At 46.1% G+C, this 21,118-nt stretch overlaps 1 protein-coding gene across 7 annotated transcripts in view; it reads left to right on the plus strand.

The window, feature by feature from the left end:
- Tet3 (tet methylcytosine dioxygenase 3) overlaps nucleotides 1-21,118 on the plus strand; it is a 103,893-nt gene that overhangs the window by 68,288 nt on the left and 14,487 nt on the right. For all 7 annotated transcript variants that reach the window (XM_038318291.1, XM_038318290.1, XM_038318294.1 and 4 more), the window contains 4 exons: nucleotides 9,500-9,590; nucleotides 16,185-16,278; nucleotides 19,492-19,700; nucleotides 20,563-20,713. In XM_038318291.1, the coding sequence (XP_038174219.1) occupies nucleotides 9,500-9,590; nucleotides 16,185-16,278; nucleotides 19,492-19,700; nucleotides 20,563-20,713 (545 nt within the window). The remainder of the gene's footprint in view (nucleotides 1-9,499; nucleotides 9,591-16,184; nucleotides 16,279-19,491; nucleotides 19,701-20,562; nucleotides 20,714-21,118) is intronic.

A 21,118-nucleotide genomic window follows, 5' to 3' on the forward strand; every position in this document is an offset into this window, starting at 1 on the left:
GAAGCCATCCTTTAGGTAATAGAGAAAGCAAAGAAATGCCAGACTATAGAGAGTCCGAAAGTCCATTGTTTGAATAACCTTATTGACAGCTCTTAGATCTGTTACCATTCTTTATTTACCAGATTTCTTTTTAACAACAAATACAGGAGAATTCCAAAGGCTGGTTGATTCTTCAATATGCTGAGCATCTAGTTGCTCTTGTACCAGCTATTCTAAAGCCTGCAGTTTCTCTATTGTTAAAAGGCCATTGCTTAACCCATGTAGGTTTGTTTGTCCACCATTTTAAAGGTAGGGCTGTTGGTGCCTTTGAAAGATCAGCAGCTGTTGTGCCCCGTTCTTGTACAACCTGAATGGCCAGTGACTGCTCTTAATAATATCTTATAATATTTTTCCAGAAACATATGCTAATTTATGGTTTGTTTCTAAGATTGGGGGAATGGGAATGTTAATCTGAGTATTACATTGCTGGAACAGATCATGTCCCCACAAAATAGCCACATACGGTTTTAATATTCCTCACTGTCCTTCTGGCCCCAAACGTTCAATCCATCTCAGGCTCTGCTTTACCTGAGATAAAGTTTCAGTTCCTAAAAACTGAACATTTATGTTCTTAAAGGCTAATTTGGATGCCAAGATTCTGAGGGAATTATTGTTATATCTGCACCTGTGTCTACCAGGTCCTCAATGACAACATTTATTTGTATTTTTAATTTTGATCTTTGTTCATTTATAGAAGTTTGCCAAAATACTCGCTTTATGGTTTCTCCTAAATTTTTTGTTCTCTCTTCTATAGGTGTTCTGTTCTCTAGAGCAGTATGGTTCCTTACAGTAGGTATTAGGTTCTTTAATTGCTCTGGGAAGGAGTTTCCTCTTTGATGGCAGGAAATGACTGAACCAAATTTGGCATAGGGCCTGCGAGAGGCCCCTTATGTAGTTTCCCTGACAGCAAAGGATTACCTTGAATATTCCTCATTGACCTAAATTTATTAGTTCAATGCCTGCCTTTGCCTCATCTTCTGCATAATCCAGAAGAGAGGGGCGTTCTGAGCGGATTATGCTTAGGAAAAAAAACATTGTTTCTAGGAACACCCTGTTTACAATCCCTTTTAAGGTTATCTTGTTTGTCACAATTGAAACACTTGACATTTCAATTTTTCTTCAGCTCTCTGGAAATCACTCCTATCCATTATGGTCATGAGATTCAATATTAATTGTTTCTTGGATCTATTCCTCCAAAGGTGCTGACCTTGCCTCTAACAGCCTAATTATCCTTTTGGATTAAGAATCAGCATTTTCAAAAAGCCTGAGATTCAATTTGTCTAGCTTCTGAGTTTGATATCATTCTCTTTACTGCTGATGTCAATCTTTATAAGAAATACATAAAGGCTTCCTTTGGGCCCTGTATAACTTTACTAAATGGCTCAATTCCCTTTCCTGTTTTCTCCTATTCTGTCCCAAGCATTCACAGCTGCTACTGTGGCATAAATCCAGGATGTGGTCATCATATACAGTTTGCCTTTCAATAGCAGCATAATCTCCTTCTCCAAGAAGTTGATCTTGGGAGATTTCCCTACCTCTAACTTTACTCTGTTCAATAGCCTGAGCCTCTTCTCTGAACCAGGTACTCCATTCTAATTGTGGATCAGGCTCTAAAACACCTGTAACCAATTCTATTCAGTCTTTAGGGATAATTCTTTTACAAACTGACCACAAGTTTAACATTTGCTTCACAAAAGGCGAATGCATGCCATATGAGACTATTGCTTCCTTTGAATCTCCTTAAATCTAACATTGGCGTCGGAGCCCAGTTAGCTGTAACAGAACCTGAACAGTTGCTCTGTAGGCAGTTCCTGTAAGGTTACTAGTTGTTTGTTTGACAACCTTAAACTGTTCCTCTCTATTTTTATAATACAATGCTGAAATTGGTTCTCCACTGTCAATTCTTCTGTCCTGATTTGAACATCTCTGTGATCTATCCTGTATTTTAGCACTTGAGTTAACCAACTTTTTAGTGATACAACAAAAATGATGAAGCTGACAATGTTTACAGTTGACATTACATAAATCTAAATTAGTTATTCTCCCATTTAGTCTTCCCATTTTCAAAGTGTTCAGCGTATTATACAGAGACGTAAATCCCACCAATGTAGTGGTATTTTCCATTTTTTAATGTGGGGGGGGAAACTCTCTTTTAACTAACTCTTCCTTTTAAGAATTTTCAATTTTCTTTCAAATCTGCCGATGATGTTGATGAAGATGTGAGTGAGGCTGGTTGCTGCTGCGTTGAACAGTAAAAGCCTGACTAGCTTTCAAGGCGCTGCCTAGTTTAACAGCAGTCCAATAATGGGGTTCCAGGAGAGCCCACCAGGAGGCATAAAAAGGAAAAACCAACTGGCAGGGCTGTGACTCTGGCCGTGTGTAGCTCTGGCCTGTGCTGGTGGCTGAAAAGCCACAGGTAAATGACTTTTTCGTGAATTCTAACTCCAAAAGTTGGGCACCAAATGTAGCACAATTAATAATAAACCCAGAGACAGATACTGGGGTTCAACCTGAAAATCAGAAAAGCAAAGTAGCCAGCCCCTGGCTCTTACCTCTACCTCAGACCAAAAATGGAGAGATCCTGTCTCCATGAATTCTGAAGACACCACACCCCACACTCCACACTCCGCTGAATTCCTGTGTCTTCCCCCGTCATATTCCTCTCTCTGCCCAGCCATATCACTCCTGTCTCTACCTCCCTACTGCTGGGATTAAAGGCATGGGATCCCAAGTGCTGGGATCACCTTTCTGTGAGCTCTGTTTGTCTTTTAGACAGATTCAATCTTGTGTAGCCCAGGGTGGCCTTAAACTAACGGATCCGTCTGCCTCTGCCTCCCGAGTCCTGGGATTAAAGGTGTATGCCCCCACTCCCTGGCCTGTATGACTTCTAGTATGGCTGCTTTGCCCTCTGATCTTCAGGCAAGGTTTATTTATTAAAACAAATAATATACCACTATACTTGTCATCCACACATGCACATGCAGGTGAATGCACGCCCTTGTATGTATATAATACATATAAAACAAATGAAGGCATTGTAGTCCATGAGAATACACTTAAGGACTTAGGGGCAGTGCAGTTGTGTGGCTGGAGGCTGGGGTGTGGTGTGGTGGGGTCATGCTGAGTGGTGTGGGGGTGATGTGGATTCTTGTTAACATTATGTTCTGTCTTCTGTCAGCCTCGAGTAGACTTCTGTGTGGGGAATGTAACTGGTGGCATGGGAAGGATGCTTTAGCGTAGGAGAAATGTGCCTTGAGGACAGATATCTGTTCTAGGCTAGGGAGATGTCAGTGAGCAGCTGCTCATCTGCACTCAGGCATAGCTGACAGCTCTTTAAAACAAGAATGGAGGATAAGACTGAACTCAACGTGTTGGGAATGACCCATGTATACATTTATGCTTATGTATGTACAGATGTATATGTTATGTATAACATTGTGAATATGCCCTCCATTAAAATACCTGGAAGTAATTCCTGTACATAAATCTAATCTCAGTTGCTTAATATCCCAACATAGGGTCTGTGCTGTAACGTCCATTGTTTGGTGGTGGGACTGTAGGTTACCTCTGATGATTTCTCATATGAGCATTTGTGTATCATCCCGTTTCCCCAACCTAACTCCTGTCCTTCATTTGAGATGACTGTGTAGCCCAGGGTGGCCTAGAACTTGCTCTGTAGCCCAGGCTGGCCTCAAACTCACAAAACATTTCCCTTGGCCTCCTGAGTGCTGAGATGACAATGTAGGTGATCACACCTGGCTTGTGCACACAGGCAAATACAACCAAATTCCTAAGCAGAAATTCTTTGAAATGTGTAGAATGGCTGGGTCAGAGCAATTGTTGTTTTAGCCCTTGGCTGTGTTTCTCTCTACACTGCCTGGTTCCTGTGCCCTCTCCAGTGCAGTGGCTTAGCAGAGACTTTGACAGTGACCCGTGGAAAAGGAAACAACTGTCTTTAGATGTGTACAAATCACTTGTAATTCTCTAAGAATCATCCTCTCCCGCTTCTCTTTTCTCTCGGTTCCGTCCTTATGGAGCTGTGGTGGAGCTCAATAGATTAAGGAAGTTAGTGTGTTGTTCCAGATATTTCTCCCCAGCATAACATTTGTCTGCAGTTGACTTTTGGTTCTGATCGCTGTAAGGTTCCCTTTACTTAAGTGTAGATGGAGCGGCGGGGCTGCGTCCCGCCACCCAGCTAGCTTTACAACCGAAGTAATTACACAGAAACTATATTCTTTTAAACACTGCCTGGCCCATTAGTTTTAGCCTCTTATTGGCTAATTCTCACATTTTGTTTGAACCCATATTTAGTAATCTGTGTAGCACCACAAGGTGGTCGCTTACCAGGAGAGATCTTAACCTGCGTCTTTCTTGGAGAGGAGAAGCATGGCGACTGACTATGGCGACTGCCTGAAGCGTCTGCCTCACTCCCAGCATCCTGTTCTGTCTACTCGACCCACCTATGTTCTGACCTATTGGGCCAATCAGTTTCTTTATTAATTAACCAATAAAAGTCCTCCATCACTTAAATTTATCAGAGTCTTTTTGTTTTAAATCAGTGGCTTGTGGATTTTGTCATGTTTGAGTCCTTCTCTCTTCTGTACCTGAATAATCTTCTATTTGCTTGCTTTTCAGCGCTCACGCAGCTTTTTAAAAGTTTATTTATAAAGTGTGTGCGCACACACATGTGTGTGTGTGTGTGTGTGTGTGGGAGGTGCCCTCAGATGCCAGAGAGGACACTGGATAACCTGGAGCTGGAGTTACAGACAGTTGTAAACTGCCTGACAAGGGTGTTGGGCATGAACACGGGTCTTCTGGAAGAGCAGCCAGTGCTCTTAAATTCTGAGCCGTCTTCAACTCTGATTTTGTGGGTGTGTGGGGAGTTGGGGAGAGTGGGGGGAATGGGGGAGGGGTGGCTTTAAATTTCCAACTATGAATCAAATAAATCTTCCCAGTTGTTCCAAAATCAAGCATTGAAAATTTCATCCCTTCCCCATGTGACATGCCATAAGGTAGATCGTGTTGGGGCACTTGTCTGTCCAGCAGGAGCATCTGCTCTTTAAAGGGAGCAACTGTGTATTGTGTTTTGTACCCACCGTATAACAGAGTGTAATGTTCTATACAAAATGAGTATGGACTTGACTTCTTAAAATTCTTACATGGATGAGTGTTTGCCTGCATGCGTATCTGTACCACATGTATGGTTGGTGCCCTTGGAGGCCAGAAGAGAGCATCAGACCTGGAGTTACAGGTGGTTCTGAGCCATGTGGTATCGGGAGCTGAACCTAGGTCCTTGGGAAGAGCAGCAAGTGCTTTTAACTGCTGAGCCATCTCTCCAGCCTCTTAGGCTTTTAACTTTTTTTTTTAACATTATAAAGTTATGAATTCTTGACATAAGACAGCTTACAAACCTTCATTTAAAGTTCCGTGAAAATTTATCAAACAAGCGTCCACGTCACTGCCTTTTCTCTTGAAAATGGAATTTTCTTTTCCTTTTTGTTTTCTTTTCTTTTCTTTTTTTTTTTTTGGAGACAGGATTTTTCTGTGTAGCCCTGGCTGTCCTGGAACTTGCTCTGTAGACCAGGTTGGCCTTGAACTCAGATCTGTCAACCACTGCCTCCAGAGTGCTGGTATGTGCTACCAAGGCCCAGCTTGAAAATGGTGTTTTCTGAGGTTGGAATTCATTGAGTGTCCTGTCTCATTTTGCCACCTCTGGATGGTTTTGTAAGCAGCATGGTTTAGTGGCGCCTATCTTTGAATGTTTAAATGGAGTAGCCTAGTTTCACTGGTTCAGTGTTTGGCTTCAGTCCCTCATTGTGGTCTTGTGGTAGTACGCTGGCCGTGGGGCTACGATTGCAGGTGCGCTTCTGACTCACCCCAGCTGTGACTGATAGAGTCATCCTTTCTACAGTTGCTGGACTATGAGCGTGTGTTAGTCAGTGTGTGCTGTTACAACACAGATGCCGCACGGTGGACAGCTTAAACCAGCATCCTCACAGCTTGGCAGCTGGAGATTCTAAGGCTGAGGTGCACAGAGACCCTGTAACTGGTGAGAGCTCCTTTTCTAGCTGGGATTTGAGCTCTTCCCTGATGTGTCCTCACTTGGTCCAGAGCAGGGAACAAGCAGAATTAAGGTTTCTGGGTCATGTGTGTGTGTTTGTATGTGTGTCTGTGTGTGTGTGTGCATGTGTGTGGAGTCTAGAAGTCAACATCCAGTAACTTCTTGATCATTTCCGCTTTTCTGAGTCAATATCTTTTCAGTGTTTGTGGGGGTCATCAGTGTGGCCAGGCTGATGAACGCAAAAGATCCGCTTGTTTGTTTGCACACACACATACGGCCCCACTTCCCTAAACTGGGGAAGTGGCCATGCCCAATCAGTGGTTGCTGGGGATCTGAGCCCCTAACTCACGTTTGCGCAGCAAGCACTTCACCCACAGACCCTCCCCAGACTCGGAGAGAAAGAACCAGAACATGAACACACGTGCATGCTGATACCCCCTGGCTGGAGTTAGAGGCAGTGCTGCTTGTACGGGTGGTAGTAGCTGAACTCTGATCCTCTCCCTAGCCCCAAGGCTCCGCTTCCATGGCCTAATTACTTCTTTGGAGACTCTCTTCTTAGTGCCATCACGCTGGGATTTGGACTTCAGCATGTTCTGCTGTGCACAGATTTCCCACCCTTGTGTGTTGCTCCCAGTTTTAACTGTTGCTCAGAATACTGTGAAATCCTTTCACACTTGTTTTGGTGCATGTGGCCAGAATTTTTTTATGGAATTAGATCACAAATGATGGCTTGCAGCATGGTTTTATTCTAAACTTTTTATGTGTTTAGTGTGTGTGTGTGTGTGTGTGTGTGTGTCTGTATGTCTGTGTGTGTCTGTGTGTGTGTGTCTGTGTGTTTGGAAGTCAGACGGCAGTTTGTTTGTTAGGAGTTGGTTCTTTTCTTTCACCCCATGGGTTCCAGGGATCAAACCCAGGTCATCCAGCTTGATGGCAAGTGCCTTAACCATTGAGCTCTGTCTCACAGACCCCAGCTCTTACTTGTTTAAAAGACAATAAATTTTATTTGTTTGTAATTTTATTCATTTCATGCATCTCAACACGCTCTCATGTCGTCGTTACACACATTTAAAAGTTAGAGATTAATGTTGGTACACTACTCGCTAGTCTCCTAAGCCCTCCTCAGTGGACCTCCACCAGTTTCCTGTTCCGTTGTGAGTAGTTGTCCCCATTGACAGGAGCCAAACTTAACAACTTACAGTGTGTATGGCTCCCAGTTACAGTTTACCTGACTGTTAGCCTTACAGTATCCATTCAGGACACTTGTCCAAGTGATTATTGCTCTTGGAGTCTGACCCTTTCACTTTGAAAAATTTATTTAAAAAGTTGCATGAGTCAATAGTTCATTTTTTTTAGCAGATACACTTCACCTAGCATGACATTAGCCATGTCACAGTAAGTGGTGAGTACACGCACAGTGTATGGCCAGTTCTTGTCTAGTTCTAACATTTTCATTGCCCCAGTGAAACTCCATGCCGCTAAGCTGCTGCTCCTCATCATTTCCCTTGCAGCCGCCGCTCTTTCTATTACAGGTGGATCCACAGGGCAGTTTGCGTGAATGGATTCATACACCGTGGAGCCTTTGTGGCGTCTTTCCCTTTACAGTGTTTTCAAGCCTCATAAATGTCAGGGTGTACCAGTCCTTCGTTTCTATTTATTTTTAAATTTCTATCACATTTTATGATGAGGAATGTGTGGTTGCAAAGGTCAGAACTTGCAAGAATCAATTATTTCTTTCCACTGTTTGGGTCCTGGGGAGGGATTCAAGTCTCCAGGCTTGCATGACAAGTACCTTTACCCACTGACCCAGATAACCAGCCCCATTTCTGTTTTTTAAACCATGGTAAAATATATCTAACAAAGTTACCATATAGCCAGGCCGTGGCGGCCCCACATTTCATCCCACAGTCGGGAGGTAGAGGCAGATGGATCTGAGTTCTAGGCCAGGCTGGTGCACAGTGCAAGTTCCAGGACAGCCAGGGCTGCACAGAGAAACCCTGTCCCGTGTGTCAGCATGCATGTCATTGAGGTCAGTAATACATGTGCTGCCTTGCTCGGCCATCCCCGCTGTCTGCAGAACCATCAGCTAAACAGACCCGTACCTGTTGAAGTCACTGCCCACTTCCCGCTCTTCTCGGCCCTTGATGACCTCTACTCTAGATGTCTGGTTTACCTCCTCGCTTGTGAATTTGCCTCTCCTAGATGTTTGTTTTTGAGACTGGGTCTCTTGTAGCCTGGGGTAGCCTTGAATTTGCTATGCAGCCGAGGTTGCCCTTGAATCCTGATCTCTCAGATACTGGGATTACAGGCATGCATCCCCACACCTACCGTGTCTACTGTATCTTACTAAAGTCTATGTGGTAGTTGTACCAGAATTTCATCCTTGCTAGGCCTGGAGGCACTGCCTGTAAGCTGCCTACTCAGGAGCCTGAAACAGGAGGAATTCAGTTGCAGATCCAGCCAGGGTAACTTCAAAAAACACTGTCTTAAAATTTTCTTTAAGGGGGCTGGGAATAATAACGATAAAGTTTTTGTGTAGTATGTGTTGTAGGGTGTTATTGCTTTGAAGAGACACCACGACCATGGCAGCTCTTACAAAGGAAAACATCTAAGTGGTGTTGGCTTACATTTCAGAGATTTAGTCCATTGTGATGGGAAGCAGGTCTGAGTCCAGGCAGATATGATGCTGGAGAGGTAGCTGAGAGTTCTGTATCTGGATCCACTGGCAGCAGGAATGAGAATCACACTAGACCTGGCTTTAGTGACGCACATCCTCCAGCAAAGCTACACCTACCCCAACCCCAACAAAGCCACATCTCCTAATAGTGCCCCTCCACTATGGGCCTATGGGAGCCATTTTTATTCAGACCACCGCAGTGTGCTTAAAGTCCTGCATCCAACTCTCAATGCTACAACAGAGAACTTACTCCTTCCTGGGGCAGTGTTCTTCTGATGGATCTGGATGTACCACATATTTCTTCATCTGTTGATGGACACTGTGTTTGGGGATGCTGCTGCCGTGACCCTGGCGTTTGGTTCCCTTCTGTAGTGTGTCTGCCATAGCTCGCGGACTCCTGGTCGGAGTGTGTGTGCAGAAGCAGAGTCGCTCTGTCCTGCAGCACAGAACTCAGCTCTGTTGGCTGATGGGGAGCTGAATTCCAGATGGTAGTCCACAGTCTTGATGATGCTTGAATTTATCAGATTTCTAAGTTTTCCCGTTTGGTGATATGTTTTATTGTAAATTTAATTTTATTGTGTATTTCTTGATAGGGACTGAACACAGTTTTTACATGTTTATATGTTGTAACATACGTATTAACTTCCTATTAGTGGTTTGCCTTTTTCTGAATTAGTGTTGCCTTAATTGTCTCCAAATAATGCTTGCTCTTGGTATTTCTGCAGAACAAATAGTGGAGAAAGATGAAGGCCCATATTACACTCACCTGGGATCTGGCCCCACAGTAGCCTCTATCCGGGAACTCATGGAGGAGCGGTGAGTGATGCCCACATCCAGGGAGAATGGGGCCTATCGGGTGGAATGTGGATGCTAAGCCCCTGAAGCTGTAGGGTTGTGCTAGGTGCACTAGGGAGAAGCCCCATATCTGGACGGTGGCAGGTTCAGTGTGGGACTCTCACTTCCTGTCCGGGTTTCTTTCCATCTGTAGATATGCCCTCCATATGTCCTGACTGTTTCCCTTGTTCCTGAGAAAACACAGCTGTGTGGTGTTAGGTTTGTGGAGTTTCCCCGCAGCCTGATTTTCTTGGATAGCGTTTCTGCAGCGTTGCTTACCCTGCTCCCTGTGCTCCTGACATCCTGCAAAGGGTGCTTAGGGCTCAAGTTCCAATCAGCTGACTTTTCTTGCCTTGATTTCCCACCCCCACCAAAATTACTTCACAAATGAGGTCTGTCCTGAATTTTCCTGCATGAAATTTTCTGGCTTCATATGCACGTTTATCCAAGAGGTCTTGAAAGACTCTGGGGTGCTTGGGGCAGGGTGCATGTTGGTACCAAGGTGGCTTGTTTTTAGTTCACTTTAGATGAAAACACTGAGTTGAGTTACATCTGTGGATTTTTAATTTTTGATTCTTTTAAGTAGTTGAAGACATCATGGGTTTGTACTCAAGGGATGTGGGCTCACTTAGCAGTTTCCCTTCTTCCTTATCTTTTTTGGGGGGTGGGGAGATGAGAGGTTTATACTAGTTTACAATTTGGGATCCAGTCTATTATGGTAGAGAGGCATCGTGACTGGACTCTTGTTCAGTTTCGGCCACATTGTTTCTGGAGTCAGGAGCTCCTTTTTCTTGATTCTTTCATGTAAAGACTTTATTTACTTATTTATGGGTTTTGTTGTTGTTTTAAGACAGGATCTCTCTATGTAACCCAGGCTGTCCTAGAACCCACTATGTAGACCAGGCTGTCTTCAAACTCGAGATCCATCTACCTCTGCTTTCTGAGTTCTGGGATTAAAAGCATGCACCACTGTGCCTGCTCATAAAGAGCCTCTAACATCTGCACAGGCTGCAGCAGACAATAGGACTGTGTGTGGAGCTCTGTAGCGAAGAGTGTAGATGCTGTCACTTCCAGGTCCACCTGATCCCACTACTGAGTCCCTCTTGGGTCAGTGGTGTGACTCAATTTCTTTTCTACAAAACAGAGATGGCACAAGGACACACTGTAGGAATGCTAGGTACATACACTGAGCTGGCATAAAAATTGAAGCATGGGTTTCAAGTGTACAGAAAAGGGTGGGCAGTCTTTGGCGTGTGTGTGTGTGTGTGTGTGTGTGTGTGTGTGTGTGTGTGCGCGCGCGCGCGCTGATATTTCAAAACCAGTCGTTAGATTTTTAAATAAAGTAAATGTAAAGGTGATCTACATTTGTTGATGCATGCTGTTTTGTGGAAGGCTTTGTGTCTTAGTTTTTACAAGCACGGGAGCCAGGTCTTCTGTGCTGAGGGATGCTGGGCTAATAAGCCTGTCAGTGCAGCAGGGGAATGGGATGGAGAATGGATCTGCCGTAAGCAGAGCTCAGTGGAGGTCACTGATGTGCAGTAATCATTTCCTGTGCCATCTGGAAACATTTCTATTCCAAATAACCATCAGAGGAGCCCATTTGGTCAGAGACCCCCCCCCACCCCCATGCAATCTTGATATAAAGGACCCTGCCTGAGCCCGGGACAAGAGACTTAGATCCATGTGTGTTTGAATGTGTGCCTGCTACAGCTGACAGACTACACCAGGCCACATTTGGACAATGACTTTTTGGTGGTGGTGGTGGTGGTTTTTTATTGTTGTCTTGGTTTTTATTTGTTTGTTTGAGGCAGAGTTTTGGGCAGTCCAGGCAGACCTTAAACTTTCTGTGTAGCTGGCCTATCCTTGATGTCTTGGTCCTCCTGCCTCCGCCTCTCAAGTGTTGGGGTCTGGTCCGCTACTCCAGACTTGGATGGTGGCTTTGGTAAGGGGCTGCAGCGCTTTGGTTGCTCAGGTTTGAGTCGGGAGAGTGTGGTGTCAGCCTCAGCTGTTTGGTTGTATTCCTTGAGGGGAGGGGATGTCAGTAATCATGTAAGATTTCCAGCCGGCTAAGTCTAAGTAATTTTAATCATAGCAGCGTGACTCTGAAGGAAGTGATAGTGTTAAGATTGTCCTTTTCGCCTCCCTGCTTTAAAAATAACAGCCAGCTATAGATTCTTCAGAAAGCCATCCAAGTGGGGGAACCCTGGGAGAGCTGGGAGTGCTTGTGTTTCCCTCAGCACCTGGCTTGTTTCACTGTAAGGACCCCATGAGTCATGGAGCAGGTTGTGACTCCATCCTCACGTTGCCTGCCCGAGAGCTGAGAGCCAGATCCACTCACCCCACCCTGGGAGGAAGGTGAGGGCTTATCTTCGGTGGTGGGAGTCTGCTTAGGCCTCCCGTGAATCTTGCTGACACAATCCTATGAGTTGCTATTAATGTCTTTTTTCTCATATGATAAATTCTTCCAGGCTCAGCTCTTAAAAACAGCACAAAACCTGTGACCACATTTTGTACAGCAGCTCATCTTTCCCTGTCTTCATTGAGTTTGTCTTAAGATGTCTTCTCATTCTGGAACAGGGAGGGAAGTGGATGGATGGTGAATTTCTTATGAGGGTGTCAAGTTTGTAGCTTGTCCCAGCTGACTTTGGACCTCTCTCTTCACTTTTTCTTAGTAGTAGGACTGCTTTGTCAGGGCTTGACCAAAGTCAGGGAGGGAGCATATACTGACATCAAGAAGACCTTGGTGAAGAGGTGGAGTTGAAAGCAATTTCTAAAATGTCCCAATGGATTTATGGGCATCATACTTACTGGGTACCCAGGTCCTGGTGTTGGTAGATAATTGGCGTCAGTCGTCAAGCTTCAAACTGTAGATGGCCCACTACCCAGAGCCTTGAGTTCTATCACAGAAAGGTCCTCTGCAGCCCGGCACTGCAGAGCCTGCACTGCTCACAGGTCCTCTGAGCTTGGGGAGGACTGATCTCATTAGCGTGCTCGAGCAAACCGTGGGTAAGTCCAGCTTTAATGCATCTCAAATTTGAGCGTGAATCCAAAGCTGCTGAGGGCTTGTGAAAGCACAGACACTGGGCCCCACCCAAGAACCTCTCTCTCTCCCTACCTGACTCCCAGTGAGACCTCTGATGACGACCCTGCAGCCACCCTTCGAGAGCCATAGGCCAGGTTGTTAGTTGTTCTTGCCGATGCTTTAGCTGGACCTTGCAGACTCACTTAGAACCTGGTAATTTACACTCTTCATGATAAGCCAGGAAGTAAGGTATTTAAAGAGAAAGAATCAAAGCAGAAATCAGTTATCAAGTTCTGTTCTGAGAGGAAAAGGGGCCAGCAAGATGGGTCAGTGGGTAAAGGCCTTTGCTGTCAAGCCTGAGTGTAATCTGAAAACCTTTGGGGTGAAAGAGAAACTGACTCCCACAAGTTATCCTCTGACCTCCACACATACACCAGGGCACACTCCCTTCCCCCAGATGTTTTTAAATTTATAAAAATCTTAATTTGTATGTATTGTTTTCCCTGCATGTATGTCTGTATGAGGGTGTCCATCGGGTGCCCTGAAACTGGATTTAAGGTTGTGAGCTACCATATGGATGCTGGGAATTGGACCTGGGTTCTTTGGAAGAACAGCCAGTGTTCTTAACCTCTGAGCCATCTCTCCAGCTCTGTTATGACCTTTTTTTTGTGTATTTGGTTTGGTTTGGTTTTTTCAACAGGGTTTTTCTGTGTAACAGCTCTGACTGTCCTAGAACTTGCTTTGTGGACCAGGCTGGCCTTGAACTTGGAGATCCACCTACTTCTGCCTCCTGAATACTGAGATTAAAGGCATGTGCTACTACCACTTGGCTTTTTTTCTTTTTAAAAAAAAAAAGGAACAAGAAAGTTTAGCTTGGTTAGTCAACTTAGTCCCCCCCCTTTTTCGTCTCTCTAGTGAAAACTTTGAGGTGCTTTCTCACAGCGACAGTGATGGTGGGGAAGGAGCTGGTCAGGAAGCCGGCACCAGTGCCAGCATTGGTGTCCCCAGCTCACCCTTCTGTGGGGAATATGATAGTCCCTCTCGGTGAGAGTGCTGTGGCAGTCTTATGCTAGTCTCCTGACAGGGATCCCTAGACAAACCTGGGTCCCAGGCCTGCCCTTGGGGGCCGTGTCCTGATAAGGCTGCTGAGCTGAGACCTGTCCAGCCACCAAACAAAGGCAGTGCTGTCAGGTCCCGCTACAGCGGTGCTGAATGTTGTCTGCAAGCACTTCCTATAAGGCACTGGCAGCCCTCGCCGGTTAATGTGGTCAGAAATGCTTCTCACCCTCCCCTAAGATCTGAGCGAGATAGACAACTTAGTTCAATGTTTGAAAGGAAACTCTGTTTCTTTTTCCATGAGGAAAATGCAACAAGGAGACTTTTAAGACATCTAAGTATTGGCAGAACATGGTGCATGCCTCTAATCCCAGCCCTTAGGCATCTAAGGGCATGAGGACTGTGAGTTCCTAGACCAGCCTAGGCTACATAGTGAGACTCTGTCTCGGGTAGGAAGGAAAGAGGGAGGGAGGGAGAGGGAGGGAGAGGGGGGGAGAGAGGGAGGGAGGGAAGGAAGAAAGAAAAGAAAAATAGAAAGAAAAAGAAGGAAAGAAAGAAAACCACCTGTACAGAGTAGGAAAAGCACTTTGACCACTGATTTTTCCACAAGACATTTGTTAAAGGCAAGATAGACATAGGTATTAGAGAAATTATAGATTAACGGGAACTAATCATGCCAACCTTTGTAATACTGAGCTGCATCCTGTGCAATGGGTCCTGGGGTACAGTGATTCATCACAGTGGAGTAGATGAGATGAAGAATGGGGTGTCTTAAAGCTACAGTCATTGGGATAGCATTATGCCTTATTCAATGTCATGATCAAACGGAACTCACTACAGAATACTAGGACTTTACTTGTATTTTTAAAGTCTGTTTAAAAAGCCTGCCCATGTCGGTGCCAGAGCATGGCTTCGCAGAGTGCTTGCTCTGCAGTCCCAAGGACCAGAGTCTGGGCGTCAGCATCTACAGAGCAAGCCAGACATCTTGCAAATGCCTATAATTCCAGCCGCAAGGGATCTGATGCCCTCTCTGACTTCCATATTCTCACAGGTGTGCACACTCATACAAACACACACATACACAGAATAAACCAATCCTTAAAAAAATACCATGTTACTTGATTAAAGAGAGAAAATGCTTTAGTCATCTGTCTTTCTAGATGTTAAAAACTCATTTGCTAAGTTAGTTGATGCCGAGCTAAAGGCCCTCGATCCTAAAGGGACTTCCTCAGTGTACCCTTCAAAGGAAGGACATCTTTGTCTCAACTCCAGCCACCTTCATACAGAGAGATGGCTGGAAACACTCTCAGTGAAGTCCAGAATGAGCAAAGATGCCCTAGCATGTCAGGAGATCTGTTAGTACAGACAGACCGGGAGAGTACGCAGGCCAGAAGGGCAAGTGATCTTGTCTGCAGAGGATTGTTGGAGGAGGGAGCTTGTCGGTTCCCGGCCACCCGGCTAGCTTAGACTCGAATAATCACACAGAAACTGTATTAATTAAATCACGGCTTGGCCCACTAGCTTCATCTTCTTATTGGCTAGCTCTTATATTAATTTAACCCGTTCTGTTAATCTGTATGTCACCACGAGGTCGTGTCCTACCAGCAAAGTTTCAGCACGTCTGTCCCCAGCAGCGGCTCCATGGCATCTCTCCGACTCCACCCTTCTCCTCCCATGCTATAGGCCAAGCCAGTTCTTTATTCATTAACCAATAAAAGCAACACACAGATAGAAGGACCTCCCACACCAGAGGATATTGAAGAGCTAGTAAAAAAGATGACTTTTATGTTTGGTTAAGGTTTACTGAATTCTTCCCTCACACTAAGATCCTTGACATACATTATCAAGCCTGGGAGGTAGAGCTATCTTAACATCCGGTTTACATATGAGAAGACTGAGGCCTGCCAGACTCAGTAATGTGGCTATAGTTATATAGCGAGAGAGTGGCTGTCTGACCGTCAGTCTGTATTTGAACCACCTTGCCCCCTGTAGTTAGTTGTCCCAGGAAGTAGGCACATACAGGGGACTAGGGGGAGACCTTGTCTGCTGTATGTCAGCATTTGTGTTTGGCAGGGTCGCTCTCCCAGAATCCTTGTATTCAGAGGTTAGCGGGTGAGGGGGGGCTGTAAGAGACCAATAAGCACCCCAACACACACACTTGTTATTTGTATATTGAATTTATAAATAGTTAACTCAGGAGGCCTCGACCAGTAGTGCTAGGTCCAAATGCCTGTGGGTTCAAGCAACTTCAAGGTCAGAAGGAGTTGGATACTAACTGTCCTTCTGTCTGAGGACAGAGACAGACACGTTGGACAAGAGAAAAGGAGTGACGTGTAAACCAGGCCTGGGAACCTGGGTATACTGTGGCCAGTTGCTGCCTTTTCTCTGCCCGCACAGTAGCCAGAAGCCCAGGCTAAAGCACCCTGGGGCCTAGCCTCTTAACATTGCATACTCTCTGCATATTTACCATGCTGATGTGGCTTCTGTCTCCTCTCTAGGTATGGAGAAAAGGGGAAAGCTATCCGGATCGAGAAGGTCATCTACACAGGGAAGGAGGGGAAGAGCTCTCGAGGTTGTCCCATTGCCAAGTGGGTGAGTGTTGGATCCCCTGGGCCCACATGGCCTGTGCAGGGCCGGTGAGTAGGAAGTAAACATGTTTACCATCATGGGGTGCTGGAACCAACAACCCTCAATGGCAGCTGATTGTCTTTGTCCTACTTCCATGCCAGCACCAGGCACCCTGTGCTGTCAGGAACTGTGTGTGACTTCTGGGTAAGGGCTGTAGATACAGGAAGGCAGGAGCTGGAGATGTTGCTGACCTAGCCCATTATTGGATCCCACCCGTCACCCTGCCCCGAGGATTTTGTTTGGTCCCTCTTTTCTGTGTGTCTAAGTGGCTGGTACTCTTGTCTCCTACCTGGAAGCCAGGGAAGGCTGACCTGTGTGAGCCAAGCTGAGGGACAAGATGAGGCTTCTAGATAGTGTTAAGATGGGGCTTGCCTCCGCCTGGGCTTCTTGTCAGGGAGAATGTCACTGACACAGACCCCAGTTCACTCAGCCTTGTCCTTCTGGCACTCACATGGCTCTTGAAATCGTGGGTATCTGTTGTTGCTGAGCTGGCTTAGAATAAAGCTGGCCTCTGGGTAGCTGGTCCATGTGGAAAACAGTCTCTATAGTCAGTGCCTTAGGCACCCTGGAGGCAAGGTCCCCGAGACCTGGAAACACAAGGCTAACCAGACAGCTGCGCTGCTCCTCCTGCTGTAGGACTTGAGGGTTGGGGCTGGATGGATGCTGAGGCTGCTTAGCCTGGAACACAGCCCAAGGAGTCAGTAGGAGCATTTCCGGTGAGGAGGGTCCACATGCAAAGGCAGGAAGGCCGCAGGAATGTCCATTCGGCTGACTTGGGTGTCGCCTGCACACTCAGCCATCTTTTCTCTGGGACTCCTTGCCTCTGCATCTCTGCATTTAGTGAAAATAACAGCTGTCTGGACTTAAATTACCACATACTTGTCTTCAGCATTTCCTAGGCGTTATTGTAGGACTTTTCACAGTGAAAGAACCTGGTGCTTCTTAAGGAAGTGTGAAGCATGTTGCCTCCACCCCCATGGGAGGTGACCCTTCAGGTAAAAGTCTAAAGTGGTAGGGTGCTGCCTACCTCTTCAGAGAACTCACCTGGAAAGTGACATCAGCCATAGACAGTGAGCAGAGTTTGACCATACGCCTGGATTTAACCCTGGTCCGGGGACAACTGTCATAGCAACCTCATCCAGATACGTGTCAGTGCCCACAGTGGGCCTCCCACGGGCTGCCAGGACCCAGGCAACTGTATAAGGAGTCCTGAAGTAACATTCGGCGCACTATCTTGTTTGTGTGCTCCTGAACTCCAAGACACAATTTAATAAGTGATAGTTGATTGTTGCAGGGAATTGGGGGATGACGTCATTAGGACCCTGCCTCAGACCAAGACCTCATGATCCAGGCTGCATGTCGTTTAGCATGCAAAATGCAAAATATTCTGTCAGGTTTGCAGGAACTGAGAACTGCTAGTTGTCAAAGGATAGATTGCATGTGTTTCTACATATATGAGGTACTTCAGAGTTGGGTTACAGGGGCAGAAAGTCCATGCTGAAAGACTGGGAATATAGCTCAGAAATAGAGTGCTTGCCTCAGATGCACACACCTTACGTACAATTCTCAGTGCAACCAAGAATAAAAGTCAAATTGTGAGGTTGGCAAGGTGGCTCAGTGGGTAAAAGCTCTTGAACATAAGCCTTGCCATGTGAATTCTGTGCCTACATCTTACTGGGTGACAGGAGAGAGCTGGCTTCCAAAGGTTATCCTCTGACCTGCAAGGGCATGCACAGACACACTAAATGTTTACATTTTTTTAATTAAAAAAAGTAGAAGGGTGATCTCGGGTAGGGGAGCATCAGAAGGGAAGAGTTGGAGCATTGCCGTTTTATGAATGAAGTCTTAGCTTTATTGGGAGTAGAAGTTCTAGAGGAAACGGTAGCCATGCAGCCTGGTGAATGAGCTGAAAGCCACTAAAATGTATGCTAAACGTGGCAGATTTTATATTATGCATATTTACCATAGTAACATAAAGTGTGGTACGTGTGACTTTGAAAGGGAGTTTGAGGGCTGTTGAGATGGCTCAGAGGTTAGGACTTTCACTGCAGTTAGAGGGGATCCAGTGCTATTTTTGGCCTCTGGTGGCTCCGTGCTCACGTGGTTCACATAAATTCATGAGTACACACAAACACATACACATTGGTATGTAAATGGCAAGGTACAATGGTACATACCTTCAATCCCAGCATCTGGGAGGCAGAGGCAGACAGACCTCTGTGTTTTCAAGGCCAGCATGGTCTACATAGCAAGTTCAGGACCTGACAGGACTACATAGTAAGATCCTGTCTCAGAGGAAGTATGGCACAGCTATGTAAAACTCTTCTTTTTCACTTTTTCTTACAAACCAGAAAAGCTGGCTGCCCTAGGTTAAGGTTCCCTGTGTGGTCAAGGAGAGCTGGACTTCCCAGCTTTCAATGAATAAACGCCGACTAAGCCCTGACTGTGCATCGGGCCCTTTTCCTTGTTGGTACTGCCTACCCCGCCACTCATTTCCTTGTAACCTGCACAGCGTCAGTGGCAGGTATGACTGCATCTGTCTGCAGGCCGGGTCCTTCCCTGACCTTCACACCCACAGAACTGTGGGTTGTACGTTGATACCATACATAGCTTTGTGAGGAAGCTCAGATTGTTTTCCCTAGTGTTACACCCGAGTGTAAACACACACAGATGTGCAGTGTAAACACACACAGATGTGCAGTGTAAACACAAACAGATGTGCAGTGTAAACACACAGTGTGCAGTGTAAACACAGTGGTGTGCAGTGTAAACACACAGATGTGCAGTGCTTCCTCTGCAAACGTTCTGGGACATCATATAATTCTTCACTGTATTTCTGGCTCACAGGTTCATTTATTTTTACTTTTAAGTTTGTGTTGGTCACTAACGTCTTTTGGATTTTTGAGACTGTGTCTGTGTAGCCCTGGTTGTCCTGGAACTCACTCTGAGACCAAGCTGGTTTCGAACTCAGAGATCTAAGTGCTGGGATTCAAAGCATGAACCGCCAGCACCCAGCGGTCACAAATGTCTTAGACTTTATCATAATTAGTTTCTATTTTGCTGCTCTAAAATTTTGTGTTTCTTCTTCCCTGATGGTACTGTGGGATAGTGAGGGGCACATACCCTGCAGAGCTGCGTGGCTCCTGCAGGGTAAAGCTCAGTCCTGTATTTCTGCAGGTGATCCGAAGACACACACTGGAGGAGAAGCTGCTGTGCCTGGTGCGGCATCGGGCAGGCCACCACTGTCAGAACGCCGTGATTATCATCTTGATCCTGGCCTGGGAGGGCATCCCTCGCAGCCTTGGAGACACCCTCTACCAGGAGCTCACCGATACCCTCCGGAAGTACGGGAACCCTACCAGCCGGAGATGTGGCCTCAATGATGAGTATGTGTTGCAGTGGCAGTGGGTAGATGCTGGGACCACAGGATCCTGGGTAGCGGGTACTGGGATGCTGGGCAGCCCTGGGTTCTGAACCCAGATCAACAGTAACATCTCTATTGGATTTTCCTATCCTTTCATTGGGATGTATTTAGTTTCAGTAAAGTCATTCTTAAGTTATATAGTCTGGAGGGTTTTGTTTTATTTTTGATGAGACAAGGTCTTGCTATTATATCCTTGGCTGGCCTGGAACTAGCTGCATAGACTAGGCTAGCCTTGAACTCAGGGAGATCTGCCTGTCTCGGCTTCGGGAGTACTGGGATTAAAGCTGTGCTCCATTACCCCCAGCAGTTCGGAGGATTTAGTAACTATCCATAGTCACATAGCCCAGTCAGGGTTAACAGTAGAGGTCCCTGAGATAGCTCAGTGGGGTTAAGCAATTGCCAAGCCTGGCAGCCTGAGTTCATTCCCCAGGAATGGTAGAAGGAGAGAATGATTTCTGCAGGTTGTCCTTTGATGCCCACACATACACGTGTCTACATGTGCAAGCACACGTGATTCCCTGTGCCCTTCACCTACAACCCTTTCCCCAACCCTCAACAACCATGTGTCTTTCCTGTCCCTTTAAGTTTGCCTCTGCAAGAATGTCACTGATAGACTCAGCATCACGTGACCTTCTGAACAGACTTATTTCATCGAACATGAGTGTTCAGAGAATAACCTGTGTTGGGAAACTTGGAAGAGTCACGGGGTGGAAAGAGGAGTCCTTGTCATCAGAGCCTAGTGGATACCAGTCCTCTGCAGGGGCAGGGCAGTGCCACCAAAGAGAGATCACATTTGTATGCCTGGCCTGTCTTGTGCATTGCAGCCGGACCTGCGCTTGCCAAGGCAAAGACCCCAACACCTGTGGTGCCTCCTTCTCCTTCGGTTGTTCCTGGAGCATGTACTTCAATGGCTGCAAATATGCTCGGAGCAAGACGCCACGCAAGTTCCGCCTCACGGGGGACAATCCCAAGGAGGTGAGGAAAGCTGGGCTGGACACAGAGCAAACACCCCTCACCCTTCCCGCCCCAGCACCCTCACCAGCTCTGCAGAGCTAGGACTGACATGCCGCAGTGCAGATGGGCAGAAATGTTTCCTTGCTTGACTTGGGATTTCTCAGCAGCCTTACCTGCTGGGAAAGTTTGTTTGCAGGTCATATGAAAGCTGAGGACTTCCAGCTACAGGTCCTCAGACTCTTGCCACTTAGCAGCAGCTTTGAAGAAATTATTCTGAATACTTCTGACAAAAATGCAGATCTTTCATCTGAATGTGATCTGGCCATTTCTTCATGGGACATTTTTTAGGGTGTAGGAATTATAGGAGGAAGGAGGACCTTCCTCTCTGTGGATGACTCTCTGAATCATTATTGGGCTTGGTGAGGT

This window comes from Arvicola amphibius, chromosome 2 (genome assembly GCF_903992535.2).
Source record: "Arvicola amphibius chromosome 2, mArvAmp1.2, whole genome shotgun sequence".
Taxonomy (NCBI): domain Eukaryota; kingdom Metazoa; phylum Chordata; class Mammalia; order Rodentia; family Cricetidae; genus Arvicola; species Arvicola amphibius.